This window comes from Brachionichthys hirsutus, chromosome 3, assembly GCF_040956055.1.
Source record: "Brachionichthys hirsutus isolate HB-005 chromosome 3, CSIRO-AGI_Bhir_v1, whole genome shotgun sequence".
Taxonomy (NCBI): domain Eukaryota; kingdom Metazoa; phylum Chordata; class Actinopteri; order Lophiiformes; family Brachionichthyidae; genus Brachionichthys; species Brachionichthys hirsutus.
In genome coordinates this window covers 8591919-8615497 of record NC_090899.1, presented here as the reverse complement: position 1 = coordinate 8615497, position 23579 = coordinate 8591919, and the positions used below count along the sequence as shown (strand labels likewise).

Here is a 23579-nt window from a genome sequence, read left to right as displayed (position 1 = left end):
TCAAGACAACACCATACCACAGCTCAACCTTTAAATTTAAGTCCTTACAATATTCGATCCATAAGTGAAACTTTTTGGCCAACATAATTTAAACACGACAATGGAGGGTTCGGCCTTTCATAAATCTGGCTCGTCGCTGCTTAAAACTGGATCTGTTTACATAATTCAACAGAGTTGTGGTGGAAAGAGGAAGTCTGTGGGCTCACCTTACTCTGGGCAGATAAGCAAAGCCAGAAAGATGAAGGATGTGAGGGAAAATGCCAACTGATGGAGGATGCGGAAGGCAGGATGACAAAAAGAAGTATCCAGGGAGGGCAATGGAAAGGGGACAGGGGCAGAAATAGGGAGGGAGATTAAAAAGATGGGAGAGATCAAATGGCCCATGTGGTTTAAAGCGAAGGGGACTGCAAGAAGAACATCCGCATGAGAAATAGCAGAAGGATCACCGGCTTATAGGCTGGAAATGTATGTTCTCTGCTTCTGCTGATAACCCAATTATGAAACCACAGTTTCATACAGTTTCAAACTGTATGTATTTTTGGCAGAACATCCAAACACAAGTAGACAACAACACATCATTTTTCTCCTTTGATCTTTTATTGTTATTCTTGACCTCAAAATACATCTGTTTTTTTCACGTCTTCTTTTATTAAATACACCTTGGCCCCACAAATACAATTGTCAAAAACACAGTAGCAATGTACCACCGGTTCATACAAAGATACACAAGTGAAATCAGTAGTACTCTCATGGCAGAGAGATCCGTCATAATGAAATGAACTGAAATGATAAAGTACAATGCACTAACACAGTTGTAGCTGTTGGGGGGGGCAGCGGTTTAAATAAATTACGTGGATCAGGATACTCTGAAATGAGTTCAATGACGTGCAGTTTGACTGGCCTGCTTTACTCTGAGTGCTGGAGATGACCACTCAATGAGAGTCGGGCAATAAACGCACAAAGGGGTCATTTAGACCAGAGAACAGTCTCCTTCATAAGTATGCAGTGGTTTATGTACTGTATGTCTTAGTCTCAGCAAACACCTAGTATATTATTCACATAGTATTCACATAACGTAATATACATTTGTATGCACACTTTCCTTTCAGCTTTGAGCAAAAGTGTCCAGGCACTTCCTCCAGCAACCGTGCATCAGATCACTGACAACACTGTAGATAGTCGATACCTCATCACTTCACACAAAAAAACACGCTGCTCTACCAGTGGACCTGCGGGTGTCTGCCAATGTCGGCTTCCTGTTAGATTCCTCACATTCTGGCACCTTCGTCTGAACAGGACCGTGCAGTGGAGTTCACCCAGCTGACATTTCTCAGTTTCTGTATTCTTCAATGTGTCTCTCCTTGTTTATTAGGCCAGGTTGTAGAGCAATACTTTACCACCCTCATTGAAAACCTGCTCTTAAATGAGTTTCAGGAGATATGGCGGAGGGCAAGAAATTTAAAGGGTAATAATGTAGTGTCGTTGTGGAGCAGAGAGGAGACTATCGCTTCTGGTTTGTCTACTGGGATCTCATAGAGGATGCTTAAAAGTTTACTCCGATAAATTATGTGTAACACATGCCAAACGGCTTGAGCTCTCACCATTGATTTAGGCAACAGTTCTAGCCTCTCCAGACATTGGTCAGGAGACGAAAAACAATGTAATTTGTTTATTTACCAAGGCTGCAGGGCCTGTGGCCAATTGTTGTAGTTTGGTTGTTGTTTTTTAACATTCCTCCTGTTTAAAAGGTTTTTATTCTAAGATACCACCATTGTGAAAAACAACTGTGGTAAGTGGCACAATAAAAATAAAGTTCACACCTTATACTGTGTATATATATACACAGTATAAGATGTGAAAACTATATTTATTTATAAATATGTATATATATATAGTTTATTTTATGCCACTAAAATCAAAACTGAAAAAGAAAATTAATGGAAAAACCAAATGAGAGGCAAATGAGTCGATCTGGTTTAGCTGGCTCCAGCAGTTTACACTTATGACTAAATGTCTCAGACAGCTAAAGAGTAAAAGGATAAGCTCTGTGGTTCAGCACTGGGTCAGACATAGAAGAATCACTGTTCACACCACCACTGCAGCAAGCGAGTAGCTATCAGTGCTTGTGTCCTTCTTCTTTTCCAGTTGAAATATAAACATCAGTCGGGAGCAAACGGTGGCTGATGCTGATGTTTGTAGGCATATATCAATGAAGCAGTAGAACAAAACAAAGACATGATTCAAGTCAGTCAAAGGAATTGGCACTGACAGTAATGAGACAGGAACGTCCTGTGGTGGGACCAGGCCCTGCGCCGTGGTCCCAGGACAGATCCACCTATAGCACACATGGCAATCCAGCACAAACATGGCAAAATACAACACAATGCACTACTGTACAGTTTCTTCATCAATACTGTTGAGCACTGAGCTGGTCTCTTATTAAAATGTCTTGTTGCTGTACACCAGTAGGACAACCTTTTAGATTTATTCAATAAACCTGTCCTATTATCCGAGAGTAAGGCAGTTTATGGTATGGTAGATAAGTCATGCCAACCACAGTGGATTGCTGCTTACTGTAGCACTTTAGAGAGAGGAAAATGCTTCCACATTAGGATAATTCTGCTGTAACTCTAGAATCCTCTCCAGCCCCCTTGCTGTTTTGAGTGGAACAATGAAATCCATGCCTGTCTTCAGAATTACACAATTCCATTTTGTAGCTCAGGATATTGTTTTGCTGCCAAAAGAACAAAAGAAGCTTCAGTCCAGAAGCGAAAAGGACCAAGAATAGCACAAAAAGAAAAGTCAAAAAGAGATAAGCATCACCAACAAGGAGGAAATCACAGCTGTACATTAAAGGTTAAATGTTACAACCACAACCATGTTTTTGTTCCCACTCCACTTTTTACAGTCTTTTCAATGTCAGCTCCACAGGTACAAACATTAAAGTAGATGGGTCACTGGGTAGCCTCAAAATCGAATCTCCAGCACATTTAACACCTCCGCTGTTGTAAACATTTAGTTGCTATCTACTGTCAAAGCAGTCCAAGTACTCCAGGACAAGGTCGTAGCAGAATCGATACTGGTCCTGAGGAAAAATAAAGACATTTTGGAATCATAAAGTGAAAATGGGACAGAGAGAAATATTCCTACCACGTTCAGAAATGATAACTATGTATGTGAAACCTTACCAGCGACTCCACCATGTTGGGTTTGCAGTTTCGTAACGTTTTCACAGCATAGAAGATGTCCACCACGTTTTGGTACTGGATCATCTCAAGGAGAATGTTGCAAGCACAGAAGGTCCCACTGCGACCGCCACCATTCCTGCAGGGGAGACGGTTTTACTTGAGATGTACCGGTAGTTCACGTTGATGCGTGGATGGATGCGTTATGCACCCTATAAAGTTCATCATAATAGCCGGAGCATGAATCCTTTACCCTATTAGCTCATCTGACTCATATGGCCGATGTTAGCAGTGCTTACCTTTTCTTTTGCAGGGACTCACCTCTGCATGGACGAATGTTCATCTAATATGAGTTCCCATTAACAGTTATTTTGCAAGGGTACTGTCACTGTAACCTGGGAATTCCACAGATCATAAACACTGTGAATGTCTTTTTTATTTTTACTGCTTGTGTACACAAAACTTAAAATATTGCTCCTGTAGGAATAAGCCAAATATGTTTTACAAACTTTTGGATGAAAATAATACTGTGTTGACAGGGCAGTCTAATAAATCCCGAATCTGATAACCCCAATTTTGTATTCATGTTATCTCAGGCGATTTGTCAGAGTCCTTGTGTAACGCACAAAATGTATAAATACAAAAATAGCAACGTGAGAAAAGATGTAAGGAAGACATTTTTTTAGAAATAACAGCATGGTGTATCATGTCTTCTGAAGTATTGTCCTGGTTGTCATGAATGAAAGGCAATATCAATAAACGACTGGAGGACAATTCACATTGTCTCTCCTGAGACAAATGTGGGGACGGTGGGCATGGAAGGCTCCAGAGCATATACAAGTAATATTAAGGTAATCAATCGTTGTCAGTGCTTTGGCGGTCCTGGATTTACTGTAGTGAGAACATCACATTCAGTATTAAACCATAATTGATTTGATGCCCATAATCTCCTTCCTGGTTGTCATGGGTAACACTGTGTGACAGGGCTGAGTGGTGTACTTTTAGATGGAGGGGGGGCGGTGGGGATGAACGTGTGAAGGGTTGGCAATGAGCTGGGTGGATCCATTTACATGCACCAGTGGGAGTGCGCTACAGGGACTTGGAACAATGGAGGAGCATGCAGCGCTCCCCACGCTACGCCACTGGACAGCATGTTGCGCTGATGTAAAAGATTAAAGAGAAAAATGTTTCTCAATATATCAAACCATCAGCGCTCATCTTTTGTTCATGATTATGTCCACCAAGGATGTTTACCTTTGGGTTGTGTTGGTTCAGGCAGGCCATGGAGCACCAGTGGGCCTCTAAACAAGCCAATAATCAGCCGATAGCTCAGTTGATTTTCTTCTACATGCCCATTTGGTAATAGCCTGTCTCCACTTTTTGCTTTGTCTTTTCATGTTATGTCTAATTGTGTGATTGCTGCTGGTGGTTCTGTCCCTGCTTATATCCCTTTCCATGATGGCTCACTTAAGGGCAGCAGGGAGGTCTTCTGGCTTTGAACTTTCCATGTAGGCAAGTAGAAAGGAAGGGAGTGGTCCCAACAATATTATTACTATTATTATTATTAATTCTTCAATGGCATAAGCCAGACAACCTACACAGACATGTAGGTTTGGCCTTGGAGGAGTGCCATTCTATTTTTATATTTTCTGTAAGTCTTTGTGAATAAGCTTTTGGTTTGATTTTCGTCACAGGGAGTCTGGATGCGTTTCTGGCTCATTTCATTTCCCATTAATTTAGTACAGGATGCTTAATGCTAGCAGGTTACTCACAGGCAGTGGACAACAGTGCGTCCTTCTCCACACTCCCTCTGCCACTTGTGCACTTGAGCCAGTAGGTTGAGGAAAGCCTTTTTGGAGTCAGGAACATCACGATACGCTGACCAGCGGAGGAACTGGAACTGACAAACCACCAGCTGGCCTTCTTGGAGCTTGAAAAGGAATTTTAAAAAACCATGAAAGACATGGAACCCGAGTAAACGTTACTGTGTGAGCATGCATGCATCTGTGTTACTTTGTTTTCTGGTTGTCTCTGTATTCCGTGCACCAGTTAACACCCGTGTTTGAATGCTCCCTGAGGTTGCATGCTGGCAGTCTCAGCTTTGCTCACTCAGCAGACTGACTTTTAGATTTATGGATATGCAGGTGTAAGTGGGACCCAAGCTGTGTGTATGAGAGGTCCCTGTTTGTTCATAACCTCATGCTGTATAATCAAGCTTAATACTTAAGGACCGGTGGAGAACTGTAAGTCAAGCAAATTGGGCTGGCAAAGACACCAACGATGCATGGAGGAATTACCTCGGTAGATGTGGGATTTAAACAATGCAGCTCTTTTTAACTATTCTCATATCCACCTTAGAGTGAACTTCCCTTTGACCTTTACTCTCTATCCTTGTACGTCATTGTCATACATAGAAAACGTACACTATAATGCAGTGAATAAGGGGCGGAGGGAGGGGGGAGGTGCTACTTCTGTGTGATTTAATTTCTCTCCTGTTGGGCTTACTTGTCCTCTCCTTGTGTGCACCTAGCAGAAAAAAAAGGTGCCCTTGGTAGAGAGGGAAATGACAAGGGCAAGTCTACAGGGGGAGGTGAGGATGCCAATCAAGAAAGTACATTCTGGGCTTTGCCTATCGTGCCATTTCTCATGGCAGAGGGAAAACACCTTGCATGCAGACTTCTTTAATAATTGGTTGACGGCAATCCTGAACAGAATGCATGCATTTGCTTATGCAAATTCCCAACTTTAAACCATCCCTGCATACGCACACAGTTAACATAATGGTGTACGTGAGGCAAAACGATTCACATCCCCTGTGCTCCTTCTACCATGACAGATACTGACAGTGCCATTATTAAGCTTGTTTCATCAGGTCTTCCATACGCTCCACATGGCAGATGCTTTCTTAAAGTCTGACATGGTTTATGAAGGACCCAAAAGAGACTCCACAAAGTGTATCTTGCAACTAAGAATGCGTAATGCGTTATGATGAAAGAAACAAAGGGGGCTTATTTAGTGTGCCCGCAGGCACCCAAGAGTGGGACGATGCCTATCGAAATAGTGACAAGACCAAATTGAAAAAGGAAGCGACTGGCCCTGGTTGTTAGATGCACGTTAGAGCTGTCAGCTCTAAATGTGCAGTAGGTAAAATGCAACATTTCAATGACCAGTGAGGACCAGAGCTCGTGCATTTCTAATAAGGTTCAAGTTAGCATTTGTGAAATAACACAATGACAACAACGTGTTCTGTGCAGGCTTTTTTTTTTTTTGGCTCACCCTTGTGACATTCTTGACCCGAAACAGACGGGTAATGACGTCCTCGTCCGCTGACATGGACAGAAACTCCACTTCCATGGGTCCGTACTGCTGTAGACCTGGCTCTGGCCAGTACTGCACACACGGCTGCAGGTAGAGATGAAATCAAGGGATTAAATGTAGGCACATAATGGACTGATGCTAATGCAATCTGTGTGTGTGTGTGTGTGTACATTTTTATATGGTTAATATTTCAGGTTTGACCTTGATATTCCTCCAAATCTTGCATTTATTTGTGTCAGTCACTGCTGCAGACACACTAGGATTAGTAAGGCACTAGTTAGTTACAGGATTATTCGTTATAAAAATGATTTTAAGAGTAAATATTTCAAAGAGTTGTGAATCGTATGTAAATGAAAGCTGATATAAGCTGTGCTAAAAAGTCAGATCTCACTGCAGCATTTAACGCACGGCGTAAAATAATCAGAAGTATCTCCATTGTTTTTCTTTTTGTCAACCAAACAGTTTCTTAAGTCTATCGATTGTTCTTCCACACAGGCAACGTGTGGAATATACAATAAAGCTCCACTTAGACTATATTATGTCCTGCTATTATTACCAATTCTTTTATGATGACGACATCAAGTCATAACTGTCTAAAAATATTCAATTATTCCGCAGCACTGTGATCGCTGCACAATTGATTATCTGCCATTAAAGACTGGGTGGCTACCAAAGCCTGATCCAAACTCCAACAAAGCAGAGGTCTTAATAACCGGCATGTTCTAGAACATGTCTATTGACAAGTTGTGCCAGCATTCGGCTCTTGAACAGAGCGTGATTTTCATCCTTAGAACAATCTGGGAGTTACATTTGGTTAGAACCTTTATCGTGAAGCCCTTATTACTGCTGGATGCTTATTAAATTCTGATTATCCCACCTTAGGACGACAGTATCTTAAATCATGACTTCCTTTTAATGACCCGCTGATATTTTACATGCTTTAATTTCATCCATGCTTCCTTATGAAATGACCCATTCATCTATCTTCATCATAAAAACTGCAGGATGGCTCAATTTGCTCACCACACCTGCCAGACCCCTGACAAAAATAGTGAGATACGATTAGATTTCCGTGCCTATAATTAGAGTAGACTCTATAATCTACTGCTGCCTTTTAAAGCCTCAGTATGCCTTTCACTCTAGGAGAGCCTTGAAGCCCTTACATACCAGCTCAAACCACACAGTACCGCCGACTATAAGGGCGCAGGTTAGCCGAGCATTTAAGTACTTTAATATTAGACATATTAAAAATAACTCATGACATAATATTTTAGTTAGTTGCTTTCAGTTTTCCAATGTTTCAATTTAATCTCAATCTCAAATCTTTTTTTCCCCCACTCATTTTTATAGCTCTTATTATAAATGTTAAAGAAAAACTATGATGCGATAATTTGAGTAAGAAGAGAGAGGGGAAAAATAACATTATGTTCTAAATAAAAGGTTGAGCAGCCCTAAGATGTGACCGGAGTGTAAAGCCTTGAGGACTTGAGGAGGGTAAGGAAAAGCTGGGGTGGGTGTTATCTAGTGATGCCTTGTGATCAATGTGGTCAGGGATCAAAGCCCAGCAAAATGGCATGAAGGACCTAATCCTGAACACAGTAAGATACAGACACAGTGTAGGCAGGCAATGTCAGGAAAAGTTTGAACAGAAGTTCAGATAACCTCGAGCCTGACAAAAAAAAAAACAGCACAGCAAACAGCTCTCGTTGAGTGAACTCAAACATTTAGCTTTTTTTTATGGTGTCAACAAATCAGAGGCAATAAAGCAGCAGAGAACACTTTGACCTTACCCAAGCAGAGTTTGACTGGTTGAGTTGGTTGAGCATGACCACTGCCGTGCAGCCATAGTCGAAAACCAGCCTCCAAAAGTCAGCTGTAGTGCCTGGCAGAGGGTGAGGGGTCACGATGAAAGCAGCCTGTCGGTGGAAACTGTCCGCAAGAGCAGCGTTGACATAATTGTTGCTTTCGCCTTCTGTCGTAACGAGGAAAGCCAAGGCGCGATCAGGCGGCAGGACATCCATGCTGCGGTTCTTCTCTCGGTTTCTGGGCAGCAAAGCGATGCTGCATTCTTCCACGTCCAGGTGGGGAGTCACAGAGTTGAGCGTCTGCAAATTTAAATGTGAAAGTGATGAGTTGAGTTTGAGTGTAAGATGGAATGAAAATGAGGGAGGAGGGAGGCGCAGAGGACGCCAAGAATATGATAATGATCATTTAAACTAATAATGTTTCATATTATGAACATTGCATTAACAAACATAAATTATATTAAAAAAAGAAATTATAAATGAGGACAGCTACATAATAAAGGGTATAATGAAGTTTAAATAAAAGTCAAAAAGCAATATTGAATGCTAATTTTGTTGGATGAACTCTGTTTTCATTTAGGCATTACATTCAACAACATGAAAAAATATTTAGCTCATCAGAACATCAATAATAGATCTGTGGTTTGCTGGTCTGAGCCTGAGCAGCTGGCTGTTTGCAAAATGATTAAAAGCAAGCTAATACCTTAACCAGCAATGGAACAGCTTTCAACAACAATGTCAGATGGATGATCAAGGCAAGGCACATGAAATGTGAAATGATGACGAACTACCAGTTTGAAATCAGAGACCGGCAACCACCAGTACGTCTCGCTAATTGTAAGCAACACATTTTATTATTGCATTCCTGTTCAGAGTGGAAGAGTATATCATTAAAAAAGGGGAGCATGAGCTTTTTCTAGCATTACTTTGAAATGCTAAACCTGGAATCAATATAAGAGCTGCAGCACAAAGAGGTGGATGGAGCAGTCAGTCTCCCTTCTGCTAATCAAACACTAATAAAAGGTTCGGAGACTTCCTACAAACCAAAGAAGATTTCAAAGAAAGTCACAAAGCAAAAGGAAACCAACATCACCGTGCAAGCACACACACACACACACACAGTTTCTGTCTGTGTTATTATACGTAATACGAGAATAGAATTAGCAGCACAACTACATGTAGTAGTCATAGGATTTGGTATATTGGTAGAATTTCGTTGCTACTAAATGTAAACTGTGGTAGTGTGATTGCTTCTATGTTCTATGAAAGTGAATGAGGATGATGATGCTGATGACTAATAAACCACATTATAAATTCACAAGATTACTGCATGGAGGCTGCACATTTCACAATGTATGTTTGCATGTTCATAGATGTAATAGCTGCATAGATCAACTACAAGAAATGATGCTGCCCTCCAGCAGAAGACTGACCTGAAACTCCTCCCGTAACTGAGAGGAATTACTCTGGGAATCCACACGAAGCAACTCCTTGTAAGTGACTGCAAACTCGTTCATCAAGATGGCCGTCTCTCCACAAAGGCAGGCCTCCAGGATGGCATCGTGGATAAAGACGTACTGCTCCTGAATGGACAAGCAGGTGACATCATTTAGTGCTGTGTTGTGTGCATGCTTTGGTGTATAATCTATTTCAGAGAACAAGTGAGAATGTGATATGGCAGCAAGCAGCTAATTAGACATTTCAAAGGAGTCGGACAGAAGATTTGTTCAGTAGATGCAGGTAAAATGCTCGTTTTTCTAACTTGCTGTCAAATAAATGTGTTGAGAATAATTAAATACAGCCATACAAAAATAAACACAAAAATGCAGTGGATACTTAATTAGAGCAACCTTTCAAATAACTATATACATATATAATATAATAAACTGCAAAGTCAATGTTTTATTTACATAATAAGTGATACATATGCAAATTGTCTTCACATCTAAAGAACAGCAAGTGCTTATGCAGCATGCCGAGAGACAGCGTGAGAGTCATTTCTCTAAATCCACTGCAATGACCTTTACTTAAGTCCCAGGCGGAAGCACAATAGTACCCCCCCCCCCCCCTCTTTGAATGTCTCAACAACAGAGGAGAAAAACAGCAGTTTTGAAAAGCTGATGAAGAGCAAAGGTTCCCATAGTATGATGAGCGATGCAACCTGAATGTCTGTAAAACACATTTAAGATGTGGACAAGTTTCCTCTCCTTTATGGAGATGACCTGACCTCTGTCTGGATCATGTTGATGCGTCGAGAGCAGAGCGTTTTGACGCAGTTGTAGATGTCCACCACGCCTTCACACTCAGCCATGTCTAACATAACATCCAGCACGATGTAGCAGCCGGTGCGTCCCGCTCCCACACTGACACACAAAGGGACACCATCATGAAAACACGAAATCGTCACCTCAGGTCTGTAAAAGTGAAAACTGTAAGGATACGTGAAAGCAGAAGTTAAGTTATTCATATTTGTTGTTGTTGTTGTTCCTGTGTGCTACAGTAGGGCCAGAAATGTCTTGATTTTCCTTATCTACCATTTTCATTATGTTTATTCTGGACTTTCTTTAACAAGTGTTACCATGGTAATTTCATTTCTCAGGTAATGCACTATTTGCTCAGCTGTAACTGTAAATGGATCGTTGCACATGGGTTTCATATATAGATTTCACAGAAATAAGGTATTAGTATGTGAACTTTGCAGAAAATGGAGACATGTGGCCCACATCTTTGTTCCAACTGTGATTTTGTGCTTAAACATCGTTTTATTTCAGCTCGCAAAAACACTGTCAGAAGCAAACGGCTGCGTCTGTCTATCAAGTGACCTCAACCTATGATTGTGGTGGTTTTGAATCTCCAAAAGAGATTTACAAGACTGAATTCTACATTACATTTGGGTTTCACAATGCTAAAGGTTGCTTTAGTTGTTACCTGCAGTGCACCACCACAGGGCCAGCATCAGGAGGCGTAAAGGCTTTCACTCGTCTTATGAAGGCCAGAAGTCCAGTGGCGTGAAAAGGCACCCCGTGTTCAGGCCAGGATGTGAAGTGGAACTGACGCACCTCATGCTTAGTCGAATATCCTCTCTGTCAACAGACACGCAGGACACGCTAGCATCGCATGCAAAACACTGTGTTTATATGGCTTCCGTCCTAAACACAGTAGCCACAGGCCCGTTTTCATCGGAGACTGCTCCCATCCATTCAGAGACATTCCCCTACCTACATGATGGATGTGCCGGATTCTCCTGTTCAACGTCTAGGACATTAATTACATGGGGTGTTAGGTCTTCTCGGGACAGTAAGGTCTCTGCGCATCACATGCAATAGGCGACAACGGTATGACAGACACGTTGAAAGAAATTACTGAGGCTCCTGGAGCTCTCAGGGAGGGGTGGGGTGCTCCTCCTTTCAATAGGGGGAGGGCTGCTGAAGACACATGGCAATTGCCTCCACTGTACAGTGATAACATAAAAATAAAGCAATGCAAAGCGGAGACTGCTGAAGATGGTCATAAAAAAAAGTTTTGAAAAACAAGCTGTCACCAGCTCTTAAATTCCTGCCAATCTGAATAAGCAGCATCATGCGCCATGGAGAGCGATCGAGACAGTCTGATGATAATGCTGTGTTTGCACCGCTGTCACCACAGAGCCGCTTTGAACTATTCCGATGAGAGAACCCCAGGAGACTGACAGGACGGAGGACATCAGGGGCAAAACAGTGTAACAGCTATGGTGGAAAGACGACAGGGGAATTCAAGTTGCCACCGGTTTTAATTCCTCCCAATTTAACACTTGGCCCTCGTACGCATCAGCGTTAAATCCTGTCAAGCATCCAATCCTCTATTAATGTTCTACCTCCAATTTCAAGAATATTAAATACATACAGAGATATGCAAATGAGCATTGGACTTACCCTCTCCAAGGCAAAGGTGCGCACTGTGTATTCAGCCAGCGTCTCTGTCTTTAGCAGAGTGATTTTGATGTCACCGTACATCTCGCTGTCATCAGGCCAGTATTTACAGCATTTCACCTGTTTAAACAAAGTCAAGTAACTGTGTTAATCCTCATTCTGCTGTAATAACAAGGACTCTCCTCGACAGAGCTTTACAAATGGCTTTAAAAACAAAAAGTATGCTCAAATCTAACCCTAAAAGAAATAATAAATAAAAGGGTCCTTAAAATATTCACTTAGGGACACGTGTATCATTTTGACGTTTTCATTCTAAATGCCCAAGTTAAACTTTCACTATATAATACTATATATTATTACTATATAACGACTACATGGTGACAGTAGTCACAGGTTTTTTTCAACACAATTCCAGTGGCAGGAGAATAATTCAAATCGGTCCCATCTTAATAATAGTAAGTTCCTAACAGGATGTTGTTCTGACAATATATCACAGATTCGTAAGAAGAATATAACAGAGAATATCACCGTACAATCACTGTAATAAAATATTAACTGTTTTACTTTTGACAAAATCATTTACAGTGATATGGAATATGTTGAAATCCTACAGAGGTTAGACCTCAAATGTTGTGGAAGAACAAACAGCATTTAATATATAGGTCAAAGAAAATGACATAATGGGATACAATTTTCACCAACATCAACGAAGGCAGTAGGAAGGTTTTTTTTCTAATGTAGGTGTTATTTAGGTCCAGCCACGCAGTCCAGTCCTCATTTGTGGGCCGTTCCTGGAAATATTCGGATGGAGAACCAATTTGGACGGAGAGCTGCAGCTACAATAATGGTGTCATTTTACCCATCGGCTGAGGTGTTGCATTTCTCATTCTGGGAATGAAAGGATTGGGTGTTTAGAGCATACAATAAGTGTTTATGTGAGGTGGAAAATAACAGTTCTCCCAGGATAAACCAGCATAGTTATGTTGAGTCCATGCAGGGACGGTGGCCCCAGATGTGTGGCTCAGAGGCGATTTCCATGCATCAGGAGTGCTTCATAGCACAGCTTTGGCAATGAGGTCATGTTTCTATAGAACTTCAGCACGATGTCACATTTGATGCTTTCAAAAGAGACCAGTAAGGAATAATCCATGTGGTCTTGCTCAACGTTTACAAATACTTCCTGATGATCGGTTGTGACTCAGAGAACATTGCATGCGAAGTTAAAGAAAGAGAACACAGGTCTCTACCGCAAAAGCATGTGACTAGTAGTTTCACATTAATGCAAGGAATCCTTCTTCTCTCTTCTCAAGCACCGTAATGTCCTGTGAGACTCTCATCTACCACATAAAGGCCTTTCACAAAGACACCCAAGTGTTCCCTTGTGGTGAATGTGGGTTGGTGACAAGGGGGCGATGAGGGGTGAGTGCACATCACTTACTCTGCCAACCTCCACCAGTTTAGTGATCATGACGATGCTGAAACAATTTTCCTGCCACACCATTCTCCAAAAATCATACAGCGTCTCCTGCTTGGGTCCTAGAGGGATGAAGAGGAGATACAGAGGAAGATATACTAATAAACAACAACCCATAGGCATCAAAGCGTGTCTTCTCACTAACAGGAGTTCTTGCTGTTGTGTAATCTCCCATTATTATGACCTAAATGTCCTCACTCAGATAGCAGGGTACTGATCTCTTTATATTGTGCCGTCAATAAACTTATTTGGAATTCCAAGCAATGATGAAGGGGTGATGGGTGAAAAAACAACCACAGCCACTGATGATGAAAGCCCGGAGGAGTCTGGATCAGTCACCCATTATCGTCTGAGGAGGATAATTTATAACGGCGATCACGTACGAGAGGAATGCTCAGACAGACAAGAGCACGGCTGACAGATTTTTTTCCTTTTCGATTTTCATCTTTCTTTGCCCAACCGGGGAAGAGGAGGTGCATGATAAGCATACGCCAAATCACGAGTGACTCTGGAATGAGAGATTTCTAGAAACTGGCACTTGTCTGTGTTCAGAGGCGGACATTCACGTCCGCACACACACAGTCCAGCCGCCCATCACGGAGCGGCATCGTATTTGAGCAGCACAGGGCGAACCAAAGGATGTCTGTCCAGATTTAAACAAAACACGCATGTCACTGAGACTGAAAAGCTATAATTACTGCACTTAATTATTTACTCTTTCAACAATTATTCAGTCACATCAATGGCGCAGTCGTCACGGGTTACTAGTTACACAATCACCTTTACTTTTTCCAGACAAATGGTCTGTTTGGAGAAAAAGGGACTTTTAGTTTCATTGGCTGGATCATCTTTAATTTATTACGCCATTACCAAAGGTACTCACCACTCTGCATGCGCTGACACACACATAAACACTACAGCCTTGCTGGGAGACTCACCCTGAGTGGCAATGAAGTGGTTGGATCGATGATAGCCCTGAAAGAGAGAACAGAGATGACATGCTGAGTAAGTCATCTACACCTCAGGAACAACTGTCTAAGAGGGCGCATGTCCGTCTCAGCCTTTACAGCGGCCCCTTTCCTCTGTATTGAACTCTACTACTGATCCGCTCTCTGCAACTGTGACTCCAGACCACCTTTTTGCCCTGCAAGACTTCAGCAGTTGAGACATTCTATACTACAAATTGCATCATGACAAATTGCTGATTCTACAATTGTCTGGCTGACTGAACAATAGTTGAATTATTGTGATGATTTCACAGGGTAATGGCACAGAAAAAAAATACAGTTTCAATGAAGATGCAGTAAGTTGAACAACCCAAATTCCAAAAAAGATTGGGACATTATGTCAATTAAACAGACTGCCATGTAAATGTCGCACCACTTCTAGCACTTGATAAGTGCTTGGAAAGAGGAGAGTTCTGATAGCTTAAGTTGTGGAAATGGATTTCTGTCCCATTCTCACTTGATATATGACTTCAGTTTCACAACGGCCGGAGGTCTCCATTGTGGCAGTTATCACTTCATTATACGCCACACATTTTCAAAAGTGGACAGGTCTGTCCTACACACAGGTCAGACTAGTAAAAAAAAATCTTTGATTTGGGAACCACACTGTTGCAAGAAAGCAGAATGTGGCTTCATTATATCATGGGCACTAACATACCCCCAAGACCGAAACTTTCCCAGGTAACAATTCTAAATGGTCCTTTCCGTCTTTAGTTCAGAGGGCATCATGTCCATAAAATCTGGACTTTTCAGACCAACTACATTGCAAAGATTCATCTCAGATGTCCAAAGTATTTCATTGAAAACTTTTTTCCAAGGTGTTTCTGAGCTCATGGATTAATGTGCTTCATTGAATCCTTCATCTTCTATACCCATTTGTCCTGGACAGGGTTGAGTTAAGTTGGATCCAAGCCCAGCTGGCATTGGACATGAGGCTGTAAACTATTTACACTCACATTCCTGCCTGTAGCGGTGAATCTATTCTCATATTTGTGAATGACGGAGCTGCTCAACCTTTTTTTTTTAATGTTCAGAATAGAAATATATTTACAAAGATGTATGACGTCCAACATTTGATATTTGATTTGATTTGTTGAAACTGTTTTCAGTTAAACTGAATGTCAAAAGGATTCAGAATGTTTTTTCTGTCTACATGATACATATGTTTTTGGAATTGAGGTTGTTTATCTTGAGATGAGACGATGAATTCACAAACCTAAATCACTTCTTTTTTTATTGTCGTGAAAACACAGTTCCTGAATTCTTCCACACACGAGTGGAAGAATTAAAGTTACACACACACCTTACTAGGGTTTCACATTAATGTATGATGTTATAACCAATACAAACAACTTTCAAGGCAAAATATGTGAAGCAAAGGTTTCTCAGATCTTGCAAATGCAAATGCAGTGACAAGCTTCGATATGGATGACATATGGATGAGCATGAGATGAGTCTGAATGATGGGATGTCACTTCAAAGCCTGAAGGAGAATAAATATGACAAAGACTCCTTGAGGGAGTTTTAAGCATCAATACTTTACACAAGCAAACTAGTCAGCGGAAGCTCTCCCGAAAATAAGTGTTGCTGTTCTAATCTGTCAAGGTGAAAATAATACACCTGTTTGTGATACGCAATCCTATCAAAACATCCCACAGAAAAGCACAGGAATCTATCGTTTCTTTAATGGGAGCAGCTGGAGGGATCATTGATGGCATAATTTCCTTACATGAGTAGAGAAGGCAGGTCAAGAATCAAAAGGCAACACGTCATTATGAGGCGATCCATGTTGCTGACAGTTTTATCTTTTTATTTAGGGCTGCTTCCAAACATATTTAAGGACTGTCCATGAATTGCATTAAATCAGACACAAACGACATAAGTTTGTCTGATGACCAGAGCTGTGCAGCCTGCTATCCACGATTCCACTGACCCTCACCAAACACTACCAATATCAGTTATACACTCCTCCACTTAGAATGGTTGCCAAGGCAACTAAACTTGCTGAACGTTGGCCACTTTTGAGAACTAACAAAAAACAATAATGTCCTCTATCTGGAGGAGAAATGTCTCCGAGTGCTCATTTGAAATCCTGAGCTGAAAGGGCTTCCTTTTATCAAATGTGTATTAACCTGAAACACGCTGACCTTTAAGCATATCAGAATAGAGGAGTGGAAGGAGAAGAGGGCAGCGGGAGGGGAAACAAAAACGAGAAAAGAGCAACAATAGGGCAATGGGAGGCAGAAGAACGAGCAGTGAAGTACTTACTTCCCTGTTAATCCGAATCTACAGGGTCCAAGGTCGAGGAATTGGGGAGGGGAGTAGAAAAAGAGAGAGTTAAAGAGAGAAGGTTTTATTTAGTATGTAGGAGTAAAGATTACAGACAGGTGGGGAGAGCCGTGTGTGTGTGTGTTTGTATTTGCGTTGAAAGTACTGCTCGGCTGGTCTTTATTCTTTCTAGCAGCCATTGATGTGAGGTCATTATGTTTAAATTTAATTAGTCGATGTTGTAAGAAAATTTCAACTGTGTCACTCACTACTTTGGTGAGTGGAAAATGTCATAGTTTTACTCTTTCTATTATTTGATTATAGTCATTGCATCTAATTGTACAGTACATTGCACTGCAACCGTTTAGTAAGTACAGTACACACTTTATGGCCAAAGGGTTGTGTATGTACTAAATAAACAAACATCTGAGTAACAATGTAATGAGTGGCCTTCCTTGGAACACTCCTATAACATGGCCTGATGATGACAAAATATACATCAAACTCTTGTTTATCCCTCTCCCATTCTTCCTTATTGCCAAAATGCAGAACCTATATTGCCCTAAATTCCACTGCATTCCAAAGGGTGAAAGGGTGCAGTAGGATATTCACGAATCTTATGGTAATAGTGAACTCAGCCCTCTAGCTTCAACCTTACATAAGAGATAGAATTCAGATTTCTGCACAGTTCAAGCCACAAACCCAGACTTTTAGATTTTTAAATTTGGGTGGATTTTCCCTTTTTAACTGTAACAATATCCTTAATTCTACCCAGTTATCCAATTAACTGAGCCATATGTACCAACAAGCCTGTGAGAAAAGCACAGAAAAAGAAAGAACAAATGGTGTGTGTGTATGTGTGTGTGTGTGTGCGTGCGTGGGTGTGTGCATGTGCGTGTGTTGATATTGATGAATTGTAACTTAGCATCAGCGATGTACTAGATTCTCCACACCTACAACACTGACAGGAAGCTGTCAAGCTTATACAAAGTGCGGCACCACATCATGCGATGTTCACCACAGCCAAGCAAAGAGGCATTACGTGACAGTGAACGTGGAAACAGAGAGGTCGCACTTCCTCACCTTCGTTTTTTAAACAAGCAGTCAATTTTAAGGGGGTTTTAAAAAAAATGCTGTCATTTCACAGGCTAAGAACTAAGAGCAAACTGAAAGCGTTTTGACTCAGTCAGGAGTAAAATTCAATTCAAAGGTTCAAAGGCTATTCAGCTATATCACGAAGAAAACCTCCATTGGTGAAATGTTGTTTTCCTTGAAAAACTATAAAAACTTTAATGATATAAAAGTTCTTGGGGTATATTTTCATGGCCAATGAGTCATATTAGGAAGGCCAAACTATCCTAGGACTGTGTGCAATAAACCGAGGGTTACACTTCCCTAGCGTTGTTTACTGTTTATGTTGTGTTATGCAACAATTCTTACTAAAATACATAATAAATATTGCCAGGATGAGACAAACTTATTATTCTATTACTAATTAGCAATTTTTAAAAACCAAAATTGATCCATTGTTGAAAAGAAAAGGAGTGGCTTAAAGGCCCGTGTCACTAAAAGCTCCAATAAGTACAATCACCAGCCCGAGTACATTAAAAGATGTTTCAGAAGTGCAGGAGAGTGAAGATAAGTCAAATGTGCAGTGTATTCAATTAAAAAATATATATTTTCCTGTTTATTTACTTATTCATTGTTTGGGAAGGTGAGTTTCGGAATTCTTTTTAATAATCAGAAGTGATTCTATCATTTTGTTTGATTATGAAATATTGAAAACCTCTTTTTTAAACACGAGTAAGGCCTCACAATAACAACAGCCTTAACAGCAGGCGAGGGCTTTGATGCCCTCTCATTGGAATGAGCTCTTTAAAAGCATCTCACCACTCACTGCCCGTTCTCTAGCGGGAAATAAAAGCGAGGGGGAAAAGCCCCACAGTGTCAGGCAGTTTTGATGACACAATTTGGCCTAAGGGAGGAATCCGCCCATAATAAAGCCAGCTGAGCAATTTTCCCTCACTGAACAAATTTCAGTTATTTTTCAAGCAAGTTATTAACAAAGATTTACACAGACACGTTATCATTAAACAGGAGCTTGCCTCAACTTCACGTAGTGTGCCATATTTACCTTACAGTAGTCACAATGACAGGCATGCATAATAACTGTGGTGAGATACAGACATATCAGATTGCCAGACTTCCCTTCATATAATTCAAAACAACAGCAACAACTGAAGGACCATGGGAGCTAATTCGCAAGGGAACAAAACGCAATGTTCTCTCTACAGTGGCAGTAAAACTGTATCTATTATTTTGTTCCTTGAAGAAATCATTCTATTGTCAACAGCTTCACCGCTTCCAAACGCGGCCCTCCACCTGGTAAGTAAGCACAGCCTCATCTAGATTTTATGAATGGGAACACATATGAATGAAACTGTGTGAGACATGCTGGTAACATATACATGTATTTCATATGATCAGTGACAATGTTACTGCGGCGCTGCATGTGCAGCAAACGAGTAAGGCGAACAGTGGAAAGGATCATGTCCCCAATGCCCGTCCAGAGATCGAATAACATCAATGATGTTTATTTAATTTAAGGGGATTTGTGGTGTCTTACAGAAAGGTTAATCTCTGGTATTAAAAACATTGATTCCCCTCTGTTTTAATAAAAGCGATAGCCGAGTCAGTCTGGGTCAGGTTCCTGTGCAACAATTGACAACATGAAATCCGGCAAAACACTGATCGAAAAAGTGTTTGATTGGATGAAAGCCTGCAGGTGAAAGTGGGCCAGCAGGCCGGTGAGCTTAAAGGAATGAGAGATGGACTGTGGCTTTTCAGGCTGTAAGAGATCGAGTTTCTATTTGCAGCTGAACAGAGGCAGAAAAACAAGATTAGACTTACATCAATGTAGTTAGCATTAATGTAGTCCGAGTTGGGGTCTCCCAGAAGAGGATGGAGCTTGACTCTGTGGCGGTCATCTGGGACAGGAAAGAGTCAAATGGAATAGGAATGATAAAAGACAACATTCTCCATATGTTGCTGTATTTTATGCAATGCAAAATGGGCTCTGAGGACTTACACCCCTGGAGAGTGTCATGCCTCCCTTTTGTCTTTTCCTTCTTCTTTGTACAATCCCAACCATCAAAGAAACTCTGCAAAGATAAAGAAACAGTTACTACAGATAAGGCTTCACTGCAATACCCATTCAAATGCCTGAGACACAGTAAACACGAACCAGAGTTATCAGGTTTCTCTTTAGTGAAAGTTTGTACTTCATGGTCAGCATGGTTAAAGTTATTCAGCGCATCTCTATATCGTAGCCAAAATAAATTAGGAGCCATTATATCATTTGGTTTATGCTGAATCGGGCATTAAATCAACCACTGCAACTGGTACCACACAGTCTTGATCTGATTCCAGAGCCCCTCGAGTCACGAACCATCTGTTGTGCCTTCACTTCTTCCAGCCCTCAGCACCATGGCTTATTCTCAGTTGTTTAACCCAATGGCAGCCGTTTTTCACTTGTGCAAGAAAGCAACACTCATTCACATCCTGAGCTTGTTCCAGGCTAGTTTAATGTAATTTCCTGTCATTCCAGTATTTTAATTTAAATCCCTGTTGAGGATCTTTTTTTTTACATGACTTTTGAAAATTTATTTAAACCTAGTCTTTCTTAAAACTCATGTTTTTGGGTCTATTTTTATTTTAGGCTGTACTCGTCCTGTACTACTCTGCGTTTACCCAGTTGGTTCATTTACCTATTGTCCCTGCTGTTTTAATCATGGTTGATTTCTTGTTCTGGCCTGTTTTATTCATAAATTATGCATCTTTATCATCTTGTTGTTGTTATTGTTTTTATCCTATTACACATACAGAACATACAAATATCTGAGTTTCTTGTGGCACCTTGACTCCAAAGTCAGATCAGATCCACAGCCTTCAGTCATGAAGTTCTTTTTCTCTATTTGTAAGAGAAAATTTAAAATGTTCCCTTTCTCAAACCTTCCAGGTAATGGGGACTTAAAAGTGGCCACACGTTGTGCTGCCATACGCTTCAACTCTCTTGGGACATCCCATGATGCACTGGGCTTCTCTCCCACTCCTTCTCTACATAATCATGGTCATATCTTCTCTGGAGGCTTTGCGCTCTCGTCTCGTAGCTTCCCACGGATTAATGCCGGCGTCTCTCTCTACCCTCTTGTTGTCTCTCACTCCAAACACTCAGTCCAGGTCTGTTCGCAGGTTTCTGCCTGTTATAAGGCAGCTTTCCTCATCCACTTTCACCAAATGCTCGCCCATGTTCTCTGTGACTGTGTTTGTCTATATGTTGTGTTTTTTTTAATTATTATATAACTTTAAATTGCCCTAATTTTAGTGTATAAAATCAAGGTATCGACAGAGATCAAGGAACACGATGATAGAAGAGGTTACAATTGGAAAACACGTGAACCATAAACCACACGCTTACAAAGACAAACCAGGACTGCAGGTCTCGAGGGCGGTCCTTTATACGCTTTTCAAAACCTAAACACAAACAAAAAATGCTCTAAAATGTGTGTTTGACTCAAGACAGACAAACGCCACTGATGTCTCCAGTAGTGGACAACAATTACTGATGTTAGAAGTTGTATACTTGAGTGTGCCTGCAATTAGAGGGAAGGCAGAGCAGTTTGTACCACCTGAGAGCGCTTACTTTTACACGAGCCGCTCATAGGCGTCCACTTTAGGGTTGAATGATGCAAACAGTTCAGACAGATCCATCAACAGGAATGCACACGCACACACGGACACACACACACACAAATCCAAACCAGTCTAACCCCTGTGGTTTGCAGTCACTGGGGGAATTTGGTGAAACTCTGCCCATTCCTGCATGCTGAGCAGGGGATTACAACACAGCGCTCCCCACAGAGAGCTAAAAACCAGCCAAAGCCTGGCTGGGATTACAACCCCCCCCCCCCCCATCCAAATTTTTCCTCCTCTTTCCATGCGCTCTCTCTCTTCTAATCCCTTGTTCTTTTTACCTTTCTTTATCACAGCTCCCCCTGTCCACCTCTTCCTTCGTCTTCCTCTTGTGAGAGGAGTGAGAGTGAAGCTGCTGAATGTGGGTAAGTTTATTTCTCTACTTTCCTTTTTATGTCAATATTCTTGGGTATATTGTTCGAGTGTCTAGTGTCGTTTCCCGTTAGTCATAGCGTGTTATTTGTTTGTTTTTGTTTTGGCCACTTAGATGCCATCATGGCTTCCGGTGGCTTCCCCTTACTGTCATGGACAAGGCATGAAATCAAGGTCGGCTCTCCTCGCAGTGTGGGGAAAGTGACACTAGCGGTGGGGAAGATCATCGGGCACAGCGCCGTGACGTCTGCTGCCGGATGAACAGGGTGGTGGTTTGCTTTGGTGAGAAGGTGGATTTTTTTTTTCTTGGGTGGGAATACCTGTATACCGAGTATGAATTTTTAGACCCTAATCAATCACCCAGCTTCTCAACACAGTCTGAAACAGCTGCTCTGTTCTCATGGCCATGTGGGTGTGTGGAGGAGGATGCATAACACGCTGCAGACAGTATACTTGGTCCCACCTGAAAGAGGACAGAATATCTTGAGCCACAATTGGTTGTTTTTAATGTTTTAAGCAGCAGGTCAATGATTTTAAGTGTTGTAAAATGATGTCAGATGGTTTTTGCTAATCATTCTTTCAAACTAATCAATGCTTTAAGCTATTTGTGGAATGCTTGTAAATGTAAGAAAGCTGATTTTACACGTCTTAGACGTAGACCATGGCAAAACTCAGTTAAAACTCTTGTGCCAGCAGTTTACACTCAATGTTACTTGTTACACCTGTCGATCTATGAAACACCTGGACGCTGACATTGTGAGATTGAGATGCTCCCTCTAGCTTTTTCTTGGGCTTGGAGAAGAAGCATGGACAGAAAAATGTCCACTCTCTGCTCTCTGGAACAGGACAGGAACTGATTGATCCCAGCCAGATATTAAGGTGAGCTGTGTAGTTCTACTCATCCTTGCATTTTGTCATTAATGTTAGATGTAGCACGACTTCACCGAGAAACATTCCTAGTCTGTGAACCCTCACTGACAATGGCAATAAACTACTTCTGATTCTGATTCTGATTCTACACCAGCAGATAGGAGCAGGCAGGACGTAAAAACTGCCACCCCTGTCCCTCCTATACTTGGATTACGAAACTCTTTCGAAGGCTTTGGCTAAGGCCGAATGCCTATGGAGCAGATCATTCCCTGCAGGGATGAGGCCTACTGTGTGCTGGGCAGGTCCATGGTAGATGATGTCTACCATGGGCTATAAATACTGGTCTTTTTTCACAAGATTAAGGGGCTTTTTACCATGCACCGGTTTCATTGCCAAAATCCTTTGTAAAATATGCAAAAGCATTCACAGCTTGATTTTACCTGATTTAAAGAGGGCATTGTTTTATCTGCTTTTACAGAGGATGTTATTGTTGTTATAAAAAATAATCAGAACGATTTCAATGTTTAAGTGATTTTAACTAATTTATTTAAGTCTGTCTGCAACAAGGATGGAATGGACCATAGGTAAACCTATGCTGTCACTGGATGGCGTGACGGTCA

At 41.3% G+C, this 23579-nt stretch overlaps 1 protein-coding gene across 1 annotated transcript in view; it reads right to left on the bottom strand.

Annotated features, from left to right (window-relative positions):
• Positions 1 to 3022: 3022 nt before the first annotated feature.
• Positions 3023 to 23579, bottom strand: part of ptprub (protein tyrosine phosphatase receptor type Ub) — a 128350-nt gene continuing 107793 nt past the window's right edge. The window contains exons 17-29 of the mRNA XM_068760308.1: positions 20054 to 20126; positions 19876 to 19952; positions 14629 to 14665; positions 13655 to 13752; positions 12220 to 12336; positions 11237 to 11391; positions 10536 to 10671; positions 9742 to 9891; positions 8294 to 8608; positions 6462 to 6587; positions 4958 to 5115; positions 3189 to 3324; positions 3023 to 3085 (exon numbers count right to left, since the gene is read on the bottom strand). Of these exons, the coding sequence (XP_068616409.1) occupies positions 3023 to 3085; positions 3189 to 3324; positions 4958 to 5115; positions 6462 to 6587; positions 8294 to 8608; positions 9742 to 9891; positions 10536 to 10671; positions 11237 to 11391; positions 12220 to 12336; positions 13655 to 13752; positions 14629 to 14665; positions 19876 to 19952; positions 20054 to 20126 (1641 nt within the window). The remainder of the gene's footprint in view (positions 3086 to 3188; positions 3325 to 4957; positions 5116 to 6461; positions 6588 to 8293; positions 8609 to 9741; positions 9892 to 10535; positions 10672 to 11236; positions 11392 to 12219; positions 12337 to 13654; positions 13753 to 14628; positions 14666 to 19875; positions 19953 to 20053; positions 20127 to 23579) is intronic.